This window comes from Rhododendron vialii, chromosome 1a (genome assembly GCF_030253575.1).
Source record: "Rhododendron vialii isolate Sample 1 chromosome 1a, ASM3025357v1".
Classification (NCBI taxonomy): domain Eukaryota; kingdom Viridiplantae; phylum Streptophyta; class Magnoliopsida; order Ericales; family Ericaceae; genus Rhododendron; species Rhododendron vialii.
Window position 1 is genome coordinate 23407585 of NC_080557.1, and position 22134 is coordinate 23429718.

Sequence of the window (22134 nt, forward strand, 5' to 3'; positions counted from 1 at the left end):
CCAACACCGCACTTGTACAAGACCTAAAATCGATAGGCAAAACAACTTAAAATTTTCAGAAAACGAAAACAGATTATCTAATTTCACAAGAAAAATTACAGAAAACAAAAACAGATTGTGTATCCATCATAAAACTCCTCAGTCCAAGTTGAAACCCCTAACTCCTTAGTCTTTATCAGTTGATTCCATGACAACTAAAAACATAGAAGGAAAAAAATAAAGAAAAACATACAAGTAAGACATTCAACATGAAAGGAATTTAAGAACCATAAAATAAAGAAAACAAAAACTAAAAAGTAAGAGTAGTACCCGAATCTAATTTCTCCAACTCATCAAGTTGTTCTCTAATACTGATTTTTGTTGGTTTTCTTATCCATTGTTGTGTGCAAATAAGAGCCTCCACGGTCTTCGGAGAGAGAGAACTTCGATAGGGATCAGTTACACGTCCGCTCGTGCTAAAAGCGATTTCGGAGGTGACCATGGACACAGGGATAGCTAGCACATCTCGTGCCATTTGAGAGACAATTGGATACTTAGAGGGGTTTAACTTCTACCAACGCAATACATCATAGTTGCCACTATCATTCTCACTAGCTTCCGCAAGATACTTTTCCAATTCCGATTTGCTTGCCATGTTGGTTTCCTTTCGCATGTGCATCTTAAATTGAGATTTCAAAGATTTATGATTACCAATGTCCATTTCAACTCCATCCAAATCTACTTTGTCCGATGATCCCTCAACCTCTTGGCTACGCACATTCAAGCTCGCATTATTCTTCACATACTATCCAAATAAACGGGTAATTTCATGTGTTATCTTATTCGTCAACTTACCAACCAACGTCTTATCATAGCCCAAAGTATTTCGAAAGCAATATTCAAGGAATCCAATTTTGCATCAAGGGTCAAGAACAACCGTAAACATCAATATTTGATTAATCTTATCAAAATCTCCCCAATACTTGTCAAACTTATCACTCATATCACGTGCCAAATCATGCTAATTATTATCATTGGTTGCACACAACTTCACAATATCTTGTTGAATCAATACCATTTCATCAAAAAAAGCATTGCAAGTGACATACAAAGAACCCGAAAATTTCAAAGTTGTAAGGTAAAACACTCGAAAAAACTTTACGTACAACTTGAACTTTTCCCAATCACTTGAAGTTGGAGGCTCAACATTTTCCATCCGCTATGTCCCTTTCCTTTCCTTTTCTTTCTCTTCTCAATTTCAATTATCCTACCCATACCCTCAAAACTATCAACATCATCAAATTCCTCATCAATCTCCTTCTCTCTTACATTTAATTTGAAGGAGGGTCATCACATAATCGATCAAAAGTCTTTTAATAAGTTATAGCCCTTTCCAACATAAAATACATATAGTTCTAACGAGTAGACACATTCAAAAAAGGTTTAAGCCTACATGTAATGCCCTCCTTTTCAACACATGACCAAAACTCTGCCATTCTAGAAGGGGAAGACCTCACATATCTAACAATATTTCGCATCCTTCCAATTGGGACATCAATTTCTTGCAATCCCTCACGTATGATTAGATTTAAGATATGTGCCGAACATTTCACATGCAAGAACTTGTGATTTAAAATGGTAGTCTTCCTATCTTTATTATTTTGTTCAGTGAGTAGGTGATAGGAAATTAAATCTGAGTATTTCTCAAACCCACGCTTTCTGTATTGCTGCTGCATGAGCAAATTGTTGGCTTGAAAAATAGAATTTTTTTTTCTAACATATCTTTTCAATGATAGTTTCACCACATAATTTCAAGATCGAAACAATCTTGAACAGAGTAGAGTTATACTCGCTAACAGATTTATAATCTTGCACCCTTAAATTTAACTATTGATAACGAGCTCTTGGCAGTAGCACTGCTTTTTGGTGCCTGTACCTTTCTTTCAAATTATTCCATAGGGTTAGTGGGTCCTTAATCGTAAGGTACTTAGACTTCGGGTCTTCGTGGAGGTGATGGCGGATAAAGATCGTTGCTTTGGCTTGATCCTTCGGGGAGGCATTATTACTAGTTGTAATATGTCTCCAATTTCTATAGCATCTAGGTGGATCTCAATATCAAGGATCCATGATAAATAGGGCTATAAATAAACTGAGCCGTTCATGAACTGTTCGAGGTTCAACTCGGTAAAGGCTTGTTCGAATTTGATTCGTCTACTAAATGAACTAAACCTGAACCTCAATTTTAGACTCGTTTCATAAATGAGCCGAACATGAACATAGTAGTATTCGGCTCGATTAGGTTTGCGAACCTGGAGTATTAGTGTCTCATGGGGATTTTATATAATTACATAATGAAATTTTTTGAAACTTGTACAAGTCTAAATGTTTACAATTACTAAAAATTTACTTATGATTATCATTTTATATGTATATGAACGTATTTATGTACATATTAAAAAATTTATTTGTAGTTTTAGACCTGTATGAGAGCATAAATATATGATATTATTGGGTCGTTAAGGCTCGTGAACAAGCACAAGTTCGACCCAAACCTAGGCAAGCTCGGTTCAAGTTCGGCTCGTCATAATTTTTATTGAGTTCGGCTAGAGTTCGAGTTCGCGAAAAAACTTAATGAACGAATTTGAACATTCTAATATTCAGCTCGATTCGGCTCGTTTACGACCCTATTGATAAATAATTTCTTCCAAAAATATCAAGTGCCGTGAATTCCAGTTTCGTATAGTTCAACATTGTCTATAAAACAAGAGATTCTAGTTTAGATAAACATTCAAATTAAGGGTGGGCACGGGACGGGGCGGGGTGGGGCGGTTTTGACCCGAACCCAAACCGAACCGACCCAACCATGTCGGGTAAGAATATTTAGGCCCACAACTGAACCGCACAGGTGGTAAGAACCGTCTGCGAGCCTGATTCTTTACTTCGGGTCGGGCGGGTCTGACGAGTTGCACGAAAACAGAATTGGGCTTTTTGGATTGGGCTTCTGTTATTAGAATTTTATTATTTGAATCCTTTTTTTTTTGGGAGAAAATGACAGCCCAGGATGTGTTTTGATAATTAGTACCCGCAAAGGACATGCTAAGAACATTTGTTAATGCTGAAAATGTCCCTAACGGGTATTAATTATCAAAACACGTCCTTGACCGTCATTTTCCTTTTCTTTTTTTTTAATATTCTGAGCCCAATGACCACATAATCACATGTAGCCCATTCTTGTTTGGGCTTCCACTAGTTTTAAATAGTAGATCTAGCCCAACAACATTCAGGATGCTTCAGGACCCAATGAAGCAGACGCTAGGGCAGCAACTCGTGAATCCGCAAACGCGAAAGTCTCAGCCGAACGAAACAAAGGCAGTAGATACCACAGGAGAATCAACCGAACCTTAGCAACAAGTTCACAAGTTTCACATGATAGATACAAATACAACCATCAAACATAAAAAAAAAATAGTACACCAACTACAATTTAAATGCAGTTTTCGTCCACAATACCACAAAAGGAGCAAACACTTTACCTCATTCAAACTTCAAAGAAATCAAGTCCACTTCAAGTTAAATACACTTACTTAGTTACTTCTGTCTAATGTCAACCAATAGCAAAGAGTATCAAAAGTCAAGCTTTGCACATCCACAAAAAATATACCCCATCCAGAGTATACCCCATTCAAAGTAAATTAAGTCCACTTCAAAAACTATACCTCATTCAAACTTCAACAAGACTATACCCCATGTTGATTTTGTACCACTTTAAAAACTATACCCATTCATACTATACCACTTCAAACCCACAAAAAATAGCCATAAAATTAGAGTGTTGGCTGCAAAATATCCACAAAAAGCACTATGCTTGCAAAAAAATAAAGCAAGTTCGATTAGAAGGTTAAAAAGATAAAGAGAATGTAGTGAAGCAATGCAAATGAGGTTTGAGGTAGAAATTTTATACCAAAATCCATTGCTGATGATAGTTAATCAACCTGATTCGAGGCTTGAGTTTGAGGTTGATCTTGATCTGGTAAAACTAACAAGAAAAAAAATTAAGATAACTAGAAGTTTGAAAAAGTAAGTAATATTGGTGAATGTAATTAAAGTAAATTAACAAAACAACAGCCTACATTTTAAAGTAATTACTAACTCGTAGGATTCATATTGCTCAATGTCATCCATTGCCTTACGAAGAGAAATGGGGACATCCTTTCGAAGCCAATTTTGTCCACATACAAGCATCTCTACTCTACCATCATGGGAGAAAGTCAGCTGCGAAAAGGATCAAGTATCCATCCTCCGGTGCTAAAAGCCGACTCGGATGCAACTGTAGAGACAGGAAATGCTAACACATCACGAGCCACTTGCGACAACATCAAAATGTCAAACTTTGAATCATCATCTTCTGCTTCACAACTTTCAGCTAAGTACTTATCCACCTCAAACTTGGACGAAATGGAATATTACTGCTCCATGTAGGAAGAAAATTGACTGGCTAAAGCTTTATGGGGATCATCGAAATCATCATCAATAGTCATAGCCGAAGCCAATGTAATACCCCGACTTTTAATTGTGTTTAGAATTTAAATATGTGTTGAACTTGATGTTAATTATGTGATTTTGGCTTTGTTTTGCTAGTAATTAGGAAATGGAACATAGGTGGTTATAGGTCTCACTCACACATGATAATTTTTCTTGTAATCTGTTAAAATGAAGGAAACGTGTAACATTTCCCCTCATCCTCATCACACGTAGAGAGAGAGAGAGAGAGAGAGAGAGAGAGAGAGAGAGAGAGAGAGAGAGAGAGAGAGGAAAAGAAGAAGAAGAAGAAGAAAATCTTGGAGATTTCTTCCTAGACTTGGATTGAAGCCTAATTTGGTAAGTACATGCCTAGAGGAGTAAGATTTCTTGTTCTTGATGTTCAGTTTTTGCTAGAAGTGCTGAATCTAAGTGGGTTTAGGGTAGAGATTGAAGTTTGTGTTGGAAACCCATGAACCTCCTTTAAATTCCTGAAAAATTGACATGTTTAAAGTTTGTGTACTTCATGAATTTGGTATATTTGAGGTAGCCCATGAGTATGTTCAAGTTTGCTTATGTTTTGAGAAGTTTCCATATGAGTTTTGATGTGAATTTTAGGGTTTTCCTTCAGAAATTCATACAGCTTGTGGGTAGGCAATTTAGAGCTTCCACAGGATTGAATCTGCCATGTTTTTAAGGAATTTTTCTCACCAACTTCCCAACCTTGATATTTTTTGATATTTTTATTGAAGATGCCTGTATGTATCTATTTTATTGTGTAAAATTTTCAGAACCTAACTCAAAATGTGGAAGGAGTTAAAAATCGTTAACCAACCTGCTGTTGTGTATTAGCAGTGCTGACAGCATTGTCGCACTTTACGGAAACAGTCATATTTTTCAGCTCGAGCGATGAAATCGCGATCCGTTTTCTGATTTTGAAACTAGATTCATAGACCTTAAAAAGTATGTGGAGTTTGTATCTTAGTTATTTCTGTGCAAAGTCAGATTTTAAGTTGAAGTTGATGAAATTACAGATTCTGAAATTATTTCTTGAGATTGGTTGTCTAACTTCATATCTTTCACTCTAGGACCTTATGTTCATTAAAAATAGGCTTGTTTGACATTCTCCAATCATGTTTTTATTGCTAAATTATCTAGAAGGTTCAGGTGACACGTGGATATGAGGTGAGGGATTAATACCCAAAACACATGGTTTGTTATGAGCTTTTCACTTCAATGATGTTATATATTTTGATATGAACTCCATGGAATATCAATGGAAGGTGGACATGTTTTATATCTATTAATGGCATCCTCCCACGTCCCAGCTTGCTAGGGGACACGTGCTAAAAGGCTAGCAAGGCATGGCTATTATCTCGGATAACGATAGACGTCTTAATTTATCCACTACCGGGGACGCCTGGTAGACATGAAATGAATAGAGGATGTGCATTACTATGCTATGTTGCTATAAGTTGTGATTCGTTTTTAAATGGTTTTATCATTGTCCATGGAAAGCATGTGAATTGCGTATTAATCATTCATACGAGCTTTGGCTTATGAATTTTCCCACCTTTCAGGCATCGGGACGTAGAGGGGTGGCGTATAGCCTTCTTTTGGACGTGCTATGTAGATATGGACTTGTAGATAGGGAGTTGCTCTTGGTGAACACTTTTGACATGTAAGTATGCACAGCTCTGGATGGTTGCAATGTAGAGATCCTTGTATAGACTTTTGGCTTTTAGCATATGTAATAAAATGGAATTTGCTTCCGCTTGTCGTTAATTGAGTCCCTTTAGTCATTTGCTAATGAGGTGTTTAACTTTGATATGGCCTTAGTGATGTGATCACTGGCGCTTTGTTGTGACTAGAGCCTTTAGGGGCGGGCTAGGGTCGTGACAGCCAAAGCCTCACACACATTAGGCACTTCCACACTATTCTTATCATGCTTAGCATAGTTCTCAAACAACTGTATCAAAAAATTCTTCACCTTTTCCTTCATTGCTTTGGCAATATCTTCACCATACAATCTTATGAAGCAAAACTCCACATAGTCTAGCTTCTTTCTAGGATCAAGAACCGCAGCAACATACAACAACAAATTCATTTTGTCTCCCTATCCCCAATACTTATCAAGCTTTTCTTTCATACTCAATGCCATTGAAGACAAAAGAATATCACTACTCTTAAGCAATTTCTCTACTTCCAATTGAATCACATACATGTCTTTAAAGAAAACATCGGAAGTGACATAAAGGGAACCTGAAAACCTCTTTGTTGCAATATAGAAAAGCCTTAAGAAATGGACAAACGTTCTACAATTGCCCCTATCCTTCTTGGTTGACTTCCTCTTTTCCCCACTCCCTCTATTTCCCCTAAATACCCCATTATTCTCATTTTCCTCTTCTCCCTTGCTAAACTCATCATCCTAAAAATTGCCTTGAAATTGGAGTCCTCTTCATGTAACTGGTTAAAAGCTTTCTCAAACTTTTGAGCAGCATCAAGCATTAAATAAGTGGAGTTCCACCTAGTCGGAATGTCGAGGCACAAATACTACTTGTATTCAATTTTCTCTTTCAAGACACATTTCTTAAAAGAATCAAGCCTAGTAGGGGAGGACCTTACATACCTCACAACCTCACGTAGTCACGTATGCAAGCAATAGATGGAGCACGCTCTTCCAAACCATCACTAACAATGAGATTGAGAATATGTGCACAACAATGAACATGTAAATAGTCATGACCTAAGACGGTTCCCTCCCAATCCTTTGTTTTCTTTACCAAATACCTGATAGCTATGGCATTTGAACTAGCATTGTCGGCTGTTATAGTAAAGACACCTCCAATGTTCCATTCAAGCAAACACGCCTCAATCTTTTTACCAATTGTATCACCCTTATGATCATCAACAATACAAATGTTCAAAATCCTCTTATGAAGTTTCCAATCGTCATCAATAAAGTGTGCAGTTAGACACATGTAATTTAGCTTTTGAATCGATGTCCATGTGTCTGTAGTGAGAGAAACCTATGACCTCGTAGTACATTCATCAACTTTGCCTTCTCTCTATTGACAATCTTGACGACATCTCTAGCAACAGTATACGAGATATAGGTTCAAACTTTGGTTGCAAAGCCTAGCAAAACTTTCAAACACCAACTGCTTCTATGAACGCAAATGATAATTCATCAAGCATATCCATCTCAACAAAAGCAGTTCTAGCAGATTCTGCAGAAAAACTTGTGGCAACAAGTTCAAAACCTTCTTTTCCATCTTCTTTAGGTTCAAAACTTAAAGTTTGTTGACCACCCTTTGGTTCTCTATTGTAAGGGCACTTCTTGCAGACTGTAATATGAGCCAACATGCTACTTGTTCCATGCATTTTAGGATCAGCCATATACTCGTTACGACAATACTTACAAATACCTCGTTGTATCCCATCCGCAAAGTTTTTAGCCTCAATTTTATCGAAGTGATCCCATGCTGCTGATTTTGGTTTGCCAGTTCCTTGTTTTTGTGCCTTGGGGGGCTTAGCCTTAGCCTTAGCCTTTCTCTTAGTAGATTTTCTTGGAATAGTAGGAGTATCACCACCATGGATAATAGCTTCAACTTCATCACCCGAAGCAGAATCCATAACCTGAACAGTGATCACAAAATAAATCAAAACTCAAAAATCTACACACGTTGCACAAACATGCAGAACACATAAATCAAAACTCAACTGAAAACCCATGACCCGAAGAAATCAAAACCCCCCAAAATTAAATGTCTGTTAGAATCAAAACCCCCCCAAAATTAAAACGCCTATTAAAAATTAGTTTTATTGAGAGAGAGAGAGAGAGAGAGAGAGAGAGAGAGAGAGAGAGAGAGAGAGAGAGAGAGAGAGAGAGAGAAATTTATCGATTAGGAAGGTCTGAAGTCTCTGGAGTTTGGACTGTGGATGATGGCAAAGTGTAGACACCTCAATCTGGTTTCCCAATTGTTTTACTTTGTTTTTCGGTTTCTTGTTTCCCCGATGATAAATCAGATCAAAAACAGTCTTGAGAGTGAAATGGTTTAAGCTTGGAGTAAGTGAAACCTATCCTAAACCCCAAAACCCTAAGTCAAAACCCTGACCTCAGGTTTGACCATCGCACATTGAAGTGGATCTTATACGCGATGATCCATCTGCCAGGTGTTGGTCAAAGTCAAAGCCTTGACTGTTGACCATCGTGTGGGTTGGTACAACCGTTGCGTGATAAAGTCACTCTCTCACACGATGGTCAACACCTGTCACTTTCACCGTTTTCCAGCTGGATTTCGTAATGGTCAGGGGGCTACTGACCTGTGGAACCCCATTTTCGTCGACTGAACAGAGTTTGCAGGTGCATGGGTTGCACCACCCTCACAACCACTCCCCACCTTGTTGGCCTCTTTCTCCACCAAGGGAAGCTGGCTAGCCTTGTTGGCTGGTTGCTAGGCCAAGTCCTCCACCCACTAAGCACTCTCCCATCTCCTATATATACCCCTTTGGTCTTCCAAGATCAAGGTTATAAGAAATCAAGCAAGAAAGGCTATATAACCCCTAATACTCTTGATATTTCCTCACTCAACCCATCTTCATTCACTTATTTCACAAGCTCTACCACCTTCTTCAAGTTATTTCCATATCACTCACGTAAAGGTATAACTTTACTGCCTACGTACTGTTTTGATCCCTGAGGGGGGCTGGCAGGGCCAAGGTTGGTAATCAATACCAGTCCTGGTCCTAAAGTCAGCAGGGCTACAAGAGCTGTGTTTCTGGCACTCCTGCACATGACGGACCCATTATCACGCGCGATTGTCCGGGTCAGCACGCGATGGTCCTCGTGGGGATGGGATGCTAGTCATTTCCTGTTTTATAGTATCATAAATCACCATGAAGCATGATTAATCTTAATCCATTGCCTTGAATGTTAAAATTTGTAGGTTAACTTAGATTATTTGCTTGTTCACTTTGGAATGCCCCTGGGTTGTTTTTGAATATGTCTCAGAGCCCAGGCATGCAAAGCAATTCCTGAAAGTCCAGTCATGACCAACGCGCGGTGATCTGACTCTGTCGCGCGATGGTCAGCTTATTTCCAGTGGTTGCCTTTGCATGGGCAACTTGATCCATGGCCTCTGTTTTAGTACCCCCACTGTTTAGGGGTCGCATCTTATTCCTGTTCAATATATATAAACTACTTGGTTTGTCCTCGGGTGAGCACTGGTCCTTCCAGAGCCCAGAAGGAGACAAAACTTAACCTGTTGAAAGGATATCGACCCTCGCGCGATGGTGTATTTGCATGTTGGAAGTTCCATGCATGCAAGTTGGCCACTGTTCGTGTCAAACTCACACCAACGCACTATTTTGATATCCGGTCACAGTGTGGGGTTTTATCTCATTTATTTTCTAGCGTATCATCCATCCATGCTATTTTCGATCACATTCTGCAAGATGTTACAGTTTTAATCCCCGATTAACTGTTTCCCCGCCCTAATTGGCTAAAAATTGGTTAATAAAAGAAGAATCGCAAATATTTTCAAAAAATGCTTAAGTAAAGACCGATCTCCGGATTAGGCGAGAGGGGTGCCTTAAAACCATTCCTCTCTCGTAACCTGGCTCCCGAACCCAGATATGGTTATGACGGACTGGTTCCTTCACTTTTTCAAATCAAAAAGCGCGGCCGGTGCTTCGAAATACGGTTCCTTGGGTGTCGGACCTTCAAAACCCGAGTGGCGATTCTGTATTTTTTGAGCGCGTGCCACCTGCGCTCGCGCTCCCACCATTTCGGGCTCTCGCGTTTGGAAATCCGGAAATTTCCAAAGGGCATGCTGCCCACACGAAGTTGAACAGCGAGACGCTGGACGAGAGAGACGACGGTGATCGGCGAAGGGTCACGGTGGAGGCGAGGGAGTGGGCTCAGTGGGGTGCGGCATTTTTGTTTAGGGTAGGGTAGGGTTTTGGTTTGGGGCATCTGGGGAATGAGGGGAAAGTGGGAAACCTTTTTCCTTTAATATGAAGGGCCAGCCTAGGGTTGATTATTATATGTAATAATATATATATTATATATTAAAAGATAAGGTCGGGTTGGGTCGGGTCTGACCAACGGGTAAGTAACGCACCAACCCGAACTCCGAACCGAAATCTAATTTTTAACAGAAAGTAAATCCGCACCTGTCCGAACCACATGTTCGACCCCGCCCGAGACCCTTCGGGTCGGGTTGGGTTCACGGACTAGCATGTTTTTTGCACAGGCCTAATTCAAATTATGAAGAGTCAAACTAACTATACAATTTTAACTAGCAGAGATTAATATTTTGCAGTAATAAATCTCATCGAATAAAAAGATATGTAACATTAACTATGCAAGTTAGGTAATATTTAATAAAGCATACAGGTACGAATTGTAATTCTCCTAACCAACTTTGAAACTCAACGAGATGAAAACATAAAACATTTCTTATAAATTGATTATATATATTTATTCTACTCCCCTTTTTTTTGTTAAAACAGTTTACTAGTCATTTATTAAAAGGCAAAAAGATGGGATCTAGTTACCCTACTGAAGTTATAAGTACCTCCTTTCAAAAAAGAAGTTATAAGTACCCCACATTCTTTTTTTCCTTGTCAATCCTATAACTTGTTAAAGTTAGAAAAGACAGCATGAAGCTCAAAGTCAAAATTAAATAGAAAATGTAGTAAATTCGTATAGTAGATTGAGGCCTTGTTCCGATTTCTCCCAAAATTTTTTTTTTCAAAAAGAAGGTAATTTAAAACTCAAATATAACGAAAATAAAAAATGATTTTTTAATTTTTTTTTGCACCGTTTAAAATATCTCAATGAGATCTATCAAACAAGATCCATATTGGTAGAAAAATTATTTGCGTAAATACATGATTTTTGACCTGAAATTACCTTCTTTTTTTTAAAGTTCTTTTTTTCTAAAAGTGGAAGGGCTTCGATTTCCTACCAATATGGAATTTTTTTTAACTTATATTATATGCATGAATCTTTAGCTCTTCATGTATATGTACTCTTCTAAAGCGAGGACTAAACAATTCTTACACTTATTTTTCAATAACAAAATAAATGCTCTGTCCTTCCCATAACAAGTTGATAAGGTTAACGTAAAAGACAAATTTACACATTAATCTAGAAAAATAACTAAAGAGATGTCATCAATTAAATAAATAAACTTGCTGGTATATGCTTAACCATTAGGGTTAGCATGGTTTCCCTCAAGGAAGTCACGGGTTTGAAACGGTATGGTGGATTCAATACTGAAGACCCATCTACTTTGTTGCACAAAATACTTCGGGTATTCTCAATTTTTTTATATTGTGTACACACACATGCTCAGCTTCACCTAAGGACATCCTCAAATTCCTAAAATGCAGACATTGCTTTTCAGCCATTTGATTTTATCCAAAGGTTGTGATTTTAAAATGCATTTCACGGGTAAGAAGCCAAGTTGGTCGGGTAAAATTGTTCCCGGGTTATCACACGTGGGTCATAACACAATCCCCAGTCTTTCGCTGTACGCCTCATTTTGAACCGAACAAAGAGAGAGAAGAGGCGGATCAAAAAAAAAAAAACAAAGAGAGAGAAGAGAGATGACGAACAAAGAGAGAGAGAGAGAGAGAGAGAGAGAGAGAGAGAGAGAGAGAGAGATGTACTTCGTGAACACATCGACCAGACCCAAAACTCCTCGCGATACATTTAGAGAGAAGAAGACGACATGATCGACCATCGACGACGAAATGAGATACGTATCTCTCTCTCTCTCTCTCGATTTGAATCTATCTCTGTCTTCTTTGTGGGATCTAATATTAGGGTTTTTTCCTGTTAACTCCTTCAGATCCACGAAGAAGGAGGACACGCCTTTCTCTGAACGTGAGTTCTCTCTCTCTCTCTCTCTCTCTGAAAATGAGTTGTTTTTGAAAACCCTAATTTTTGAAATTCCTTATTTTGAAAAACCCTAATTTTCGAATTAGTAGGACATCCAAAAAACTATGGTTTTCGAAATAGGGTTCTGAGCCACGAGTTAGTTTTACTTTATTTGGACAGGCTCTTTTTTTTTTTTTCGTAATCTTCGGTTCGATTGAGAAATTAGGATTTTTTTATTTTATTTTATTTTGTTAGCATTGTTGATTTCGATTGTTGATTCAGAAATTATGATTTTTGTAATCTCGAATCTATTCAATATGAAATCCCTACTTTTGATTTTAAATTTCCATGCTAACATGTCCTTTGTACATTTCCTTAAAATAGAAAATGTTTTAGCTTTTATACCATTGATAAGATCTTCCTACTTGACCAAGTTTAGAAAAAACTTTAATTTTGCACAATTGTAAGAAAATCGGAAGACTATTAGGTAGTTCAGATTTGTTGGTGGCAAAAGGCGCAACTGTGCCCATCCTAATCACTCACAATTTAATTATGAGTCTTCAATAGGGAACTCATTGGACCATACCATTAAGTGCTACATCAGACTGAGTTAACTGGTATAAGAAACTATAGGACTTTCCCCTTATGACAGTGGTGTTTGAACAAGTATTTCAACATTTTTCTAGGTTGTTGCAGGTACTTGTAGTGTCACTAGGTTGTTGCATGTACTTGTAGTCACACTAGGTTGTTGCATTTACTTGTAGTCTTACGAATGCATAAAATTGATGATAATTACCATTGTGTTATTTTACTTTTGTAGTTCTTTTGTGTTACCATTGTATTATTTTTGCAAGACATGGCTTCCGCTTCTTCAAATGCCACATCTGGATGGGCAAGGAGGCCTTGTGCTTGCGAAAGTGATGAACGCATCCCCACCAAAGCTGGCCCCAAATCCAAAAACCCCGGCCGGTACTACTATAAATGCTCTAGTGGGACTGTAAGCCTTTCCACTCTCTCTTTCGGCAATTTTGCATGTACAATTAACTATGTAACAAAATCTCATTTGTTATGTTGTGACTTGCTCTGCACGGAATGGAAAGGTTGGTGTGACAGGAGTGTGACAATGTCGCACGTTCGGGAGATGATAGGTCACGCCAGTTGATTTGGCCATTCTGGCAATTTTGCATGTACAATTAACTATGTAACAAAATCTCATTTGTTATGTTGTGACTTGCTCTGCACTGAATGGAAAGGTTGGTGTGACAAGAGTGTGACAATGTCGCACGTTCGGGAGATGATAGGTCACGCCAGTTGATTGGGCCATTCAATGCTTTCAAAGAGGACTTACACACCTTAAAAGAACACATGTTAGCTATAGAAAAGGCAGTTTGTGTTCTATGTTCTTGGGATCGTAATTCGTGTACTCAAAGTATTCAAACTTATTGTAGTCTTTTAATTTCTTGTGTTGAATCTATGTAATTTAGTGTGGACGAGGCATTAGTATCAAATTTGGTAGAATCTTGTATTGAAGTATGTAATTTTCTCGAGCTAATTGACATGTTTTGGGCTGCAGAAAAATTCAAGTATGTAGATGGTTGTTAAGAACCTAGTATTTGAAGTATGTACATGGTTGTTAAGAACTTTTTTTTTGGGTTATGTGTGAAGCTTTAGTAGTTGATGTATATCACGCCTTTAGTGGAGTCCTCATTCTAGATTTGCTCTCTGAATGGTGAATACAGAGCTTGAGTGAAAATTGGGCAATATTGTGTCAAAATATACACTTGAAAGTTTGTGTCAAAATGTGGACTTTTCTGGATATATTGTAGGTAGAGTAAATCAAGAGGTAACCTTTGCGTGTATTGAGCTTAAGCTGATTGTACAAGAATTTGTGGAGTTTACCATGCTTGGCTATTTTCCTTCTGATGTGAGTACTAAAAAACAGTTAGGATCCAATAGAGTCCCTCTCTCCTCCCCTGTTTTGGGTGTGCTAAAAAACAGTTAGGATCCAGAGGAGTTTAACCCACAACCGTTACAACGCCTAGCCTTCTTGGCAACCTTCTCTTTCCCTCCTTTGAGTCGTTTACCACAACCCTTTGCCCTCACTTAAAGCGGTTCTTTGAAACTATGGTCACAAATAATCGACACTTGGATAGCACTCCCTTAACCATCTTCGCTTACTTTTTTCATGTCACATAGCTTCTTTTGACCTGAACTCAAAAGTTCTTCCACAAATTGACTTCCGTCTTCAGTTACTACGTCCTTATCAATTAAATTAGAAGTTGGAAGAGTCTATTTCGCCGCTCTAAAAAAGAAGTGTCACATATTTCTTTCATGCCCATACGTAAGTCATCTCTAATTCACATAGCCTTTACTGATTTTGTCCACCTCCGCAATATGTACTCATTAGGCAAATCTTCCATTTGCATTCTAGAAAAGTACACAAACATGTGCCGACAACGAATTCCGTCACACTCAAACATCTTAGAACTACAAGAGACATGGTTTGATGACTTATCTATCACAACCTCACGAACTCTCGAACCATTCTCCTTTACCCTATGAATGGTGTACACACAATGATATTCGTCCTCATTTGTTACTGTCGCCTTATAAGCCGCATTTTGAAAGAGCTCCTCTTGAAATATGTAAAATATCTCAAATGTATACAATTCACTCATTGTCGACTCCATGGGGTACATAGTTTTCAAGTGTGGCCTCTCATTGACGTCTTTATGATCCATATCCAACTCATTATGCCGTATACGTGAAAGTGCCCTCTCAAACGAGTCAAACCGAGTCACAAAGTCCAACAAAGAATTATTTTGAGACACACACCTCTTGAAGAATAAATGAGTAATTTCGGCTCTTTGACTACTAGTCATGTGGGTAGAAAAATGTGTCTCGCGTATGCAGGAACCCATCTCTCACAAATTTTGTATAATTTTTGTAACCAATCATTGCCCGATAAGTAAGGTTTTTTTTTTACCACTTCTACCCATCCAGCCTCGAACTGTTCAGGGGTCTCGGAATTCCATATTCAATTCTTGAACTCCTCATAATATTCTTTGTAGGACAATACACTTAATTTTTCGGAAAACTTATTCGTAATGTGCCACATGCAATACCTGTGATGCGTATTCGAAAGAGCAATACCGATTGCTTTTCTCATTGCCGGATCCTAATCAGTTATGATCTTTTGGGAGGGCCTGCGAGCATTGCTTTCAACCATTCCTTGAAAAGCCACTCAAAAAATTCAGCTATTTCATCACATAAGAATTCACACCCAAAATAGTAGTCTACCTATGGCGATTAACCCCTAAAATAAGTGCAAAAATCATAGAATAACGGTTTGTATTGTAAGTAGTATCAAACACCATCACATTCCCAAAATACTGGTATGACTTTCTAGCGGTTGCATTCGCCCAAAAATAATGTGTGATCATCCCCTCATCATCTGTCTCGATTGTAAAAATAAAATCGGTATTCTTTCTTGTTCAATCTCAAAATGCTCGTACAACATATTGGTGTCATATCCGGCTAACAATTTCCTCCTATCCATTTGAAAATTATATAGATCTTGTTGTACAAATCTAACATGTTCAAGACCTCCGGATTGCAACTCAAAAAGACTCATTTGTTGACAAGTTGGCACATTTGCTGCTGCTAGTTGTTCTACTAAAACTTTTTTGGCAGATGACACCTTATGTTGGGATCGGATCAAATGCACCCTTCTCAGAGATGCAAGGGGGTGATTATGACCCTTGAAAAATTGGGAGACAACATACTTTTCAGCCTTCTTCACATCAACCAATTTTGCACAACAACCCTCTCTAGTTATCCCCCGACGCCGTGTAGTTGGTTGAGTAATTTTTTGGACCCCCACCCCTTCTTTGCATCAACAATACTCCTTTCTAGCAATTACATTATCTTTATTCTTTCTGCTAGAACTCGATCACATACCAAATCCTGACTATTTACCATAATTGTTGTAAAAGTTTTGAACGTCTTCTAAATTGTCAAACTCTTGGTTAATTTTCAATATGAGGTCATTCTTAACTTGGAAAGTGTAAAGTACTTGTGAAGAATTAGCAGATGATTCACCCGGCATACTACAACCCAAAAGACAAAATAATAACAGTTGATCAACTTCGCATTCAATCACACAATTCCATTTTCCCCTAATTTTTAACCCTAATTTTTTTAACCCAAAGAGAGAGGGAGAGAGACAGACCTTAGTTGGTGGTTAGTTGGTGGTGGCATAACATTTTCTTGTTGATTTATCTTCATATCTGGTCGGGAAAAAAATAATAGAAATGAACCTTCTATTCAAACTGATTTTGGTGTTAACCCTACTTTTGATAATTTTTCATATTTAGGTAATCAATTTCTCTGAAATGATGGACAACTTAGAGCTCCCCCCCCTCCCCCCCGGTAACTTAATAAGCAACCATTACAGGAGTACTTTCCAGAAAAAAAAATTTACAGGAGCACAGGACCAGTACCCAGCAAAACAAACAACCAACAACAATGACATCCTATGGAAAAAAATGCGAAACTACTCTTACAACCAGGATCAACTGAGTGAAACTAGAATAAAAAACTACTCTTACTCCTTAGTATTTTTCACGAATAGCGCTCATTGAAAAAAAAAACTACCCATCTTTGTTGCCCCAAATCAGAATCATAAGCAGATTCATACACCCACAACCCTAATTTCGCTTTCAATACAAAAATTTCTAATTTTCGTTGTCCTCGTTGGTATCATTCAAACAAAAAAAAAAAAAATCAAAATTTTCATTATTTTTGGGTTTCACCTCAGAGAGTAAGAAAGGAAGAGAGAAAGAGATACCTTGTTCATTAAGGGTCTTCGTTCAATCTGCTCTCTCTCTCTCTCTCTCTCTCTCTCTCTCTCTCTCTCTCACTCTCTCTCTCTGTTCATCTTCTATCTCTCTTCGTTCGGTTCAAAATGAGGCGTACAGTGGAAGATTGGGGATTGTGTTATGACCCATGTGTGGTAACACTGGAACAATTTTACCCGCGAGATGTGTGTGTATAAGAGTATTTATTAATAGAATACTTCAAGTATTTCTTTTTATTTTATTACAAGTAGAATACTTCGAGTATTCATAATTGATAAGTACTTCAGGTACTCCTTTTTTTTCCTTAGCATATACTGCTTATATATATATATATTGCAAAAGAAAGATATATGGAGCAGAGCATATGAACAAGTGAGTGATATGAAGTGTAAGCCATCTATCTTTCTCAGTGGGTTAGAGACTCGTGCGGATAACATGTTATAAATTAGTGCAATATAAATAAAGATGCAGAAACTAAATTAAAAGTGGACACAAATATAATAATAAGATAATTACTTGAAGAAATATCGAGAGCAAAGTAGGTCTTCTGGACCTATTATATTATACGAGAGTTTCTCATATTTCTACTCTTTTCTTTTCTTTCTCAGTTACAATTCCGACTGTCCATATACAGCTTTATATAGATAATGAAATGAGACAATCTAATAAATATAAGTACTATTACAACTACTATGCTATCTATGATACTATTGAAGTAAAGACTATGTTTCCTGCCAAAGTTTCAATGGTCAGACAAACGCATTTTACAATAGGGTAAATATTATAAAGACCCTCTAAATTGTCACCTTTTATCACATAACCCCATCCATCTATAAAACATTTTTCCTAATTACCTTCATCTATTCGTCGTTATCACATACTACCCTTCAGTTAATAGTTTGTGACCTAATTTACGTTTTCCCTCTAAAAAGTCTCTTAGTTTTTATATTTTGGACCAAAATACCCCGTTTGAGTGTATATATGGTCCTGTTTGCAAATTAACCACTTGTGCCTCCATTCTCTCTCTAAAACCGAAGCAGTCATGGCAGCCAGTGGGTGTTACAGATTCACCAACAAAAATAGCAACTGTAGACACCCCAATTTGGCCTAACGATTATTTCAATTCCCACCTTGGGGAGCATCCCAATGATGAATGGATATAGTGATTGCTAATTGACTTCTCGTGAACCTATGGACTTATGGTGAGTACTTTTAGCCACCTAGAGGACCTAATCCAGAGCCAAATAACCTTTCAGACAGAAGTACAGTATCTTAGGAGAATCCATCTGTCGGCCTTAACATTGATCTCACGGTCTTAGCATCATTCTTTCACCTGTGAAACATGTAGCATGAAAATCTCCTTAAGAGGTCGAGCACTCGGTCGCCAAGCCTATCCCTCAGCCGCAACATCAATCCTTCGGCCACCAGATCATTTGCTCGGCTGCCAGATCGTCTATTTTCCAGATTCTGGAATGTTCTATCATACGTTTGATCCGTTCACAAAACCCTAGCACTCAAAACCCGATGCATTCGGGCTACGTAAGGAGATTGCAAAAAGAGATCTTTTGCATATATATACTTCCGATTTAATTGTGCATTTTGATTGGCCGGAGTGAGTCACCAATTGCCTATATAAAGGGCCCTTAGGGTTCCGAAATTAACATGTTCATACACTCTCTCTAGCCACGAAACTCTGCAAATATACTATCTCATATCCCCTCTACAAAAGTCCTAACCTTCTGAAGGCAGCCGCGATCCAACAATCAAACCCCGAAGTACAAACCCTAACCCTAGGGTTTGGAGAAGCAAAATCAGTCAATCACCCTCAATTCGAAGCAATCAAGCAACTGAGGCTAGGGTACTGGTTTTCCTACTGGTACGGTATGTACCGGTACCGGTCAAATACTGGGTACCGTTTCGAATTTACCGCAACTACAAAATATATAATTAAAATTCAAAAAATTCCCCCATACCATGCAATTCATCATAAAATACCTATATTAAGACAACAAAATTCACATAAGTGACTTCAAATTAACAAGAAAAAGTTCCAACTTCCAAGAGCATCCGCAAAACATACGCAATGTCAAGTACATATCCATCATCTCAAAACACACGCAAAGTTCACCAAAAGGGACTTAAGAAGTATATCTAAAAAAAACATAGGTTGTTATTCAACATAAACATAAGGATCATTGTGTCATCCAATGTCCCAATGATCATACTGGCTCTCGTTCTCATTTGGAAAATCATCAGCGGCATCATCAAAGTTAGGCTCCTGATCATCTAACGTCAACGCCTCTAAAGATGGTGGTTCAATAATCTCCCATGCAATATCCTCTTCGTCAAGTAGACTAGGCTCTTCACTCACCCAATCATCCAACATATCTATGTTTTCAAGACTAATTGGGTCAAGTGCATCTTTTGTTTATAATCCTTCAAAAGTAATTATCACAATTTATAAGATCCATTTTGAAAGCATATTAAATAAAAATTGAGTAACAACTTTTGAAACAATTACCTTTCTCGAAGCTTCAAATTATAACGTACATAGACTAAATCATTGAGTCTTTTGTGCTCTAGTCTATTCCGCTTCTTAGAATAGATAACCTCAAACATACTCCAATTTCTTTCGCATCCAGTTGCACTGCAACATTGGCTAAGTTCTTGAATAGCAAACTTTTGTAAATCTTGAACTAAACCTCCGAATTGCCTCCACCATGAAACTAAAAGATTGAAAACTTAACAATTTACTAGATAAAAATTTGGCAACTTACAAGATAAAATAGGCATACTAAAAAATAGAAGATTACCTGGAGATAGTTTCTCTCGTTGACGAATAGCAAGGGGCATATTGAAGTCACCTGTTGCCTGCTTGTATTCCTCAATTTGTGCACTTATTTGGTCTTGCAAATGCTCATCCGGCACCAAGACTGTAAGAGCTTAAATCATTCCTCGATCAACTTCCTTTTTCTTCTTGAAAGAAGGCTTAAAATATATTGCGGGATTGAGAAAGCAACCAGTAACATGAAGAGGGCTGTGAAGTTGCCTATCCCATCTAGGATCAATCACTTGAATGTATGGGCCATACAAAGAGAGCCTATTGTTGAACCTCACTTTAATTGCCTTTTTTGCCTTATCCATTGCGTCATACAAGTATCCCATTACAGGCATTTCATCATCATCACTTAGACAAAGAAACCTCACCAAAGGTTCACTAACTTTCATCACAAGTTGACAATTAGACCAAAATTCTCTATCCTCTAAAAGAATTGTAGCAACTTCTTTCACAACATTATATTTAGCATATCAAGATCCAAGCCATTTGTCACTAGTGAACATTTGTCTAAGCTCTTTCTTGAAATTTAGAAGGCATTGAAGACTTAAAAAGTTTGTAGCAAACCTTATGATGCTAGGACAACACAAGTCTCTACCATTTGTGAAGTCTTTCCTCATTGTGTTAAGAACCCATGCATGACTGTAAATGTATCGAGTTACCTACAAAGTAATAATCACAATTGATAAGATTCATATTTATAGCATATCAACTATACAATATGCATAACATCTTAAATGTTACTTTTTTAGCCTTTTGGATGGTAGCATCTATGTGCGGAAAATGTTGAGGCTTTGCAAAATTCTCCAACATCAAGTCCAAGCAATGAGCCGCACAAGGAGACCAATAGAAGGATCCATAATGTGCTTGTAACCTCTTTCCCACTGCTTTGTAGGCAGCCTCATTATCCGTAACAAACTGGACAACATTACTTGGCCCCACTAGTTCAACAATTTCACAAAAAATACCAAACAACGTATCTGCGTCTTTAACAAGCCCCGATGTGTCAATTGACTTCAAAAACATAGTTCCTTTAGGACAATAAACAAGAAAATTTATAATTGGAGTTTGATTTTGGCTTGTCCATCCATCAGACATAATTGAACATCTATTATTTGCCCATACCTCTCTAAGTTCAAGAAGATACTCTCTAATTTCATGAACACTATTATTCAAGAGAGGGCATCTTAGGTCATGATATGAAGGACCCATGAAGCCCGGTCCAACGGCTACCATTGCATCAATCGCCAGTTGATAATACGAAGATAAAGTCGCATTAAATGGAATGTTAGCATCATACCACCATCGAGCAACCGCTATTCTTGCTTCATCAATGGTTTGTTTAGATGACAATGCACTTTGTATAGAAGGTTGGGCACCCAGCGTTGTTCTTGGGGCAAAAATACCACCAATTGTCTTACTTCTTTTTTTTTTTTTGGTCCCATCTCCAGACGTTGTTCTATCAAGTAAAGACTCCTCCTCCTCTTGATCCAAAGCTTGATAGGAAGCTCCTTCTCCAACCACTTTGCTAATTCTCTCCCTCCTTTCTTTGTCTTGCTTATACCCTTCAAGCATTTGATTCATTTGCCATTTTACATCCATCGACACATTTTTACAAGCTTCCACCTCTCCCTTCACTCCGGCAAGATGTTGTTTCAATCGTGTAATTCCACCACCTTTAAGATGCTTATTACAAAAGAGGCAAATGGTATTATTCTTTTTACCCAAAACCAATTTAGCATAAGCCCAAGCAGGGTCATCAGATTTTGCTGGAGCTGAAGTCATTGATGGAGCATGACTAGAAGCATGATCGCTTGTCATTGATGGACCAGAAGACATTGTTCCTATAATACCAAGTTACTAAACTACTTAACAGACATTATAAAAAAAATAAAGCTTGTAACATCAGATCCAAGTTCTAACCTAAAGTAATCTGAAATCCGCGCCCATATAATTTGAGAATCTATACGAGTATGACAAAAAAGTCCCAAAACGCTAATGAAAACAATTGCAAAATTCGAAGGTTGTCATAGCTAATATTAGCTATCAAG

General features: G+C 37.9%; 2 protein-coding genes across 2 annotated transcripts; both read right to left on the reverse strand.

Annotated features, from left to right (window-relative positions):
- Window positions 1-14745: 14745 nt before the first annotated feature.
- On the reverse strand, window positions 14746-15270 carry LOC131329676 (protein FAR1-RELATED SEQUENCE 9-like). Its single transcript, XM_058362980.1, has one exon. The coding sequence runs from the start codon at window positions 15268-15270 to the stop codon at window positions 14746-14748; it is 525 nt and encodes a 174-aa protein (XP_058218963.1).
- A 1088-nt stretch (window positions 15271-16358) lies between these two features.
- LOC131329685 (uncharacterized) lies at window positions 16359-21922 on the reverse strand. Its single transcript, XM_058362993.1, has 8 exons — window positions 21209-21922; window positions 20828-21097; window positions 20651-20745; window positions 20268-20434; window positions 20061-20180; window positions 19769-19973; window positions 19473-19649; window positions 16359-16497 (listed from the first exon to the last, which is right to left on the reverse strand). The coding sequence occupies exons 1-8, from the start codon at window positions 21920-21922 to the stop codon at window positions 16359-16361; spliced, it is 1887 nt and encodes a 628-aa protein (XP_058218976.1).
- Window positions 21923-22134: the final 212 nt, after the last annotated feature.

Coding starts and splice junctions, on each gene's coding strand:
- LOC131329676 (XM_058362980.1), bottom strand. CDS start 15,270: ATGACTAGTAGTCAAAGAGCCGAAATTACTCATTTATTCTTCAAGAGG.
- LOC131329685 (XM_058362993.1), bottom strand. CDS start 21,922: ATGTCTTCTGGTCCATCAATGACAAGCGATCATGCTTCTAGTCATGCT. Junction 21,098..21,208: donor ATCTTCTTGAACTTAGAGAG/GTATGGGCAAAT, acceptor ATGTTTTTGAAG/TCAATTGACACATCGGGGCT. Junction 20,746..20,827: donor CCATCCAAAAGGCTAAAAAA/GTAACATTTAAG, acceptor ATTACTTTGTAG/GTAACTCGATACATTTACAG.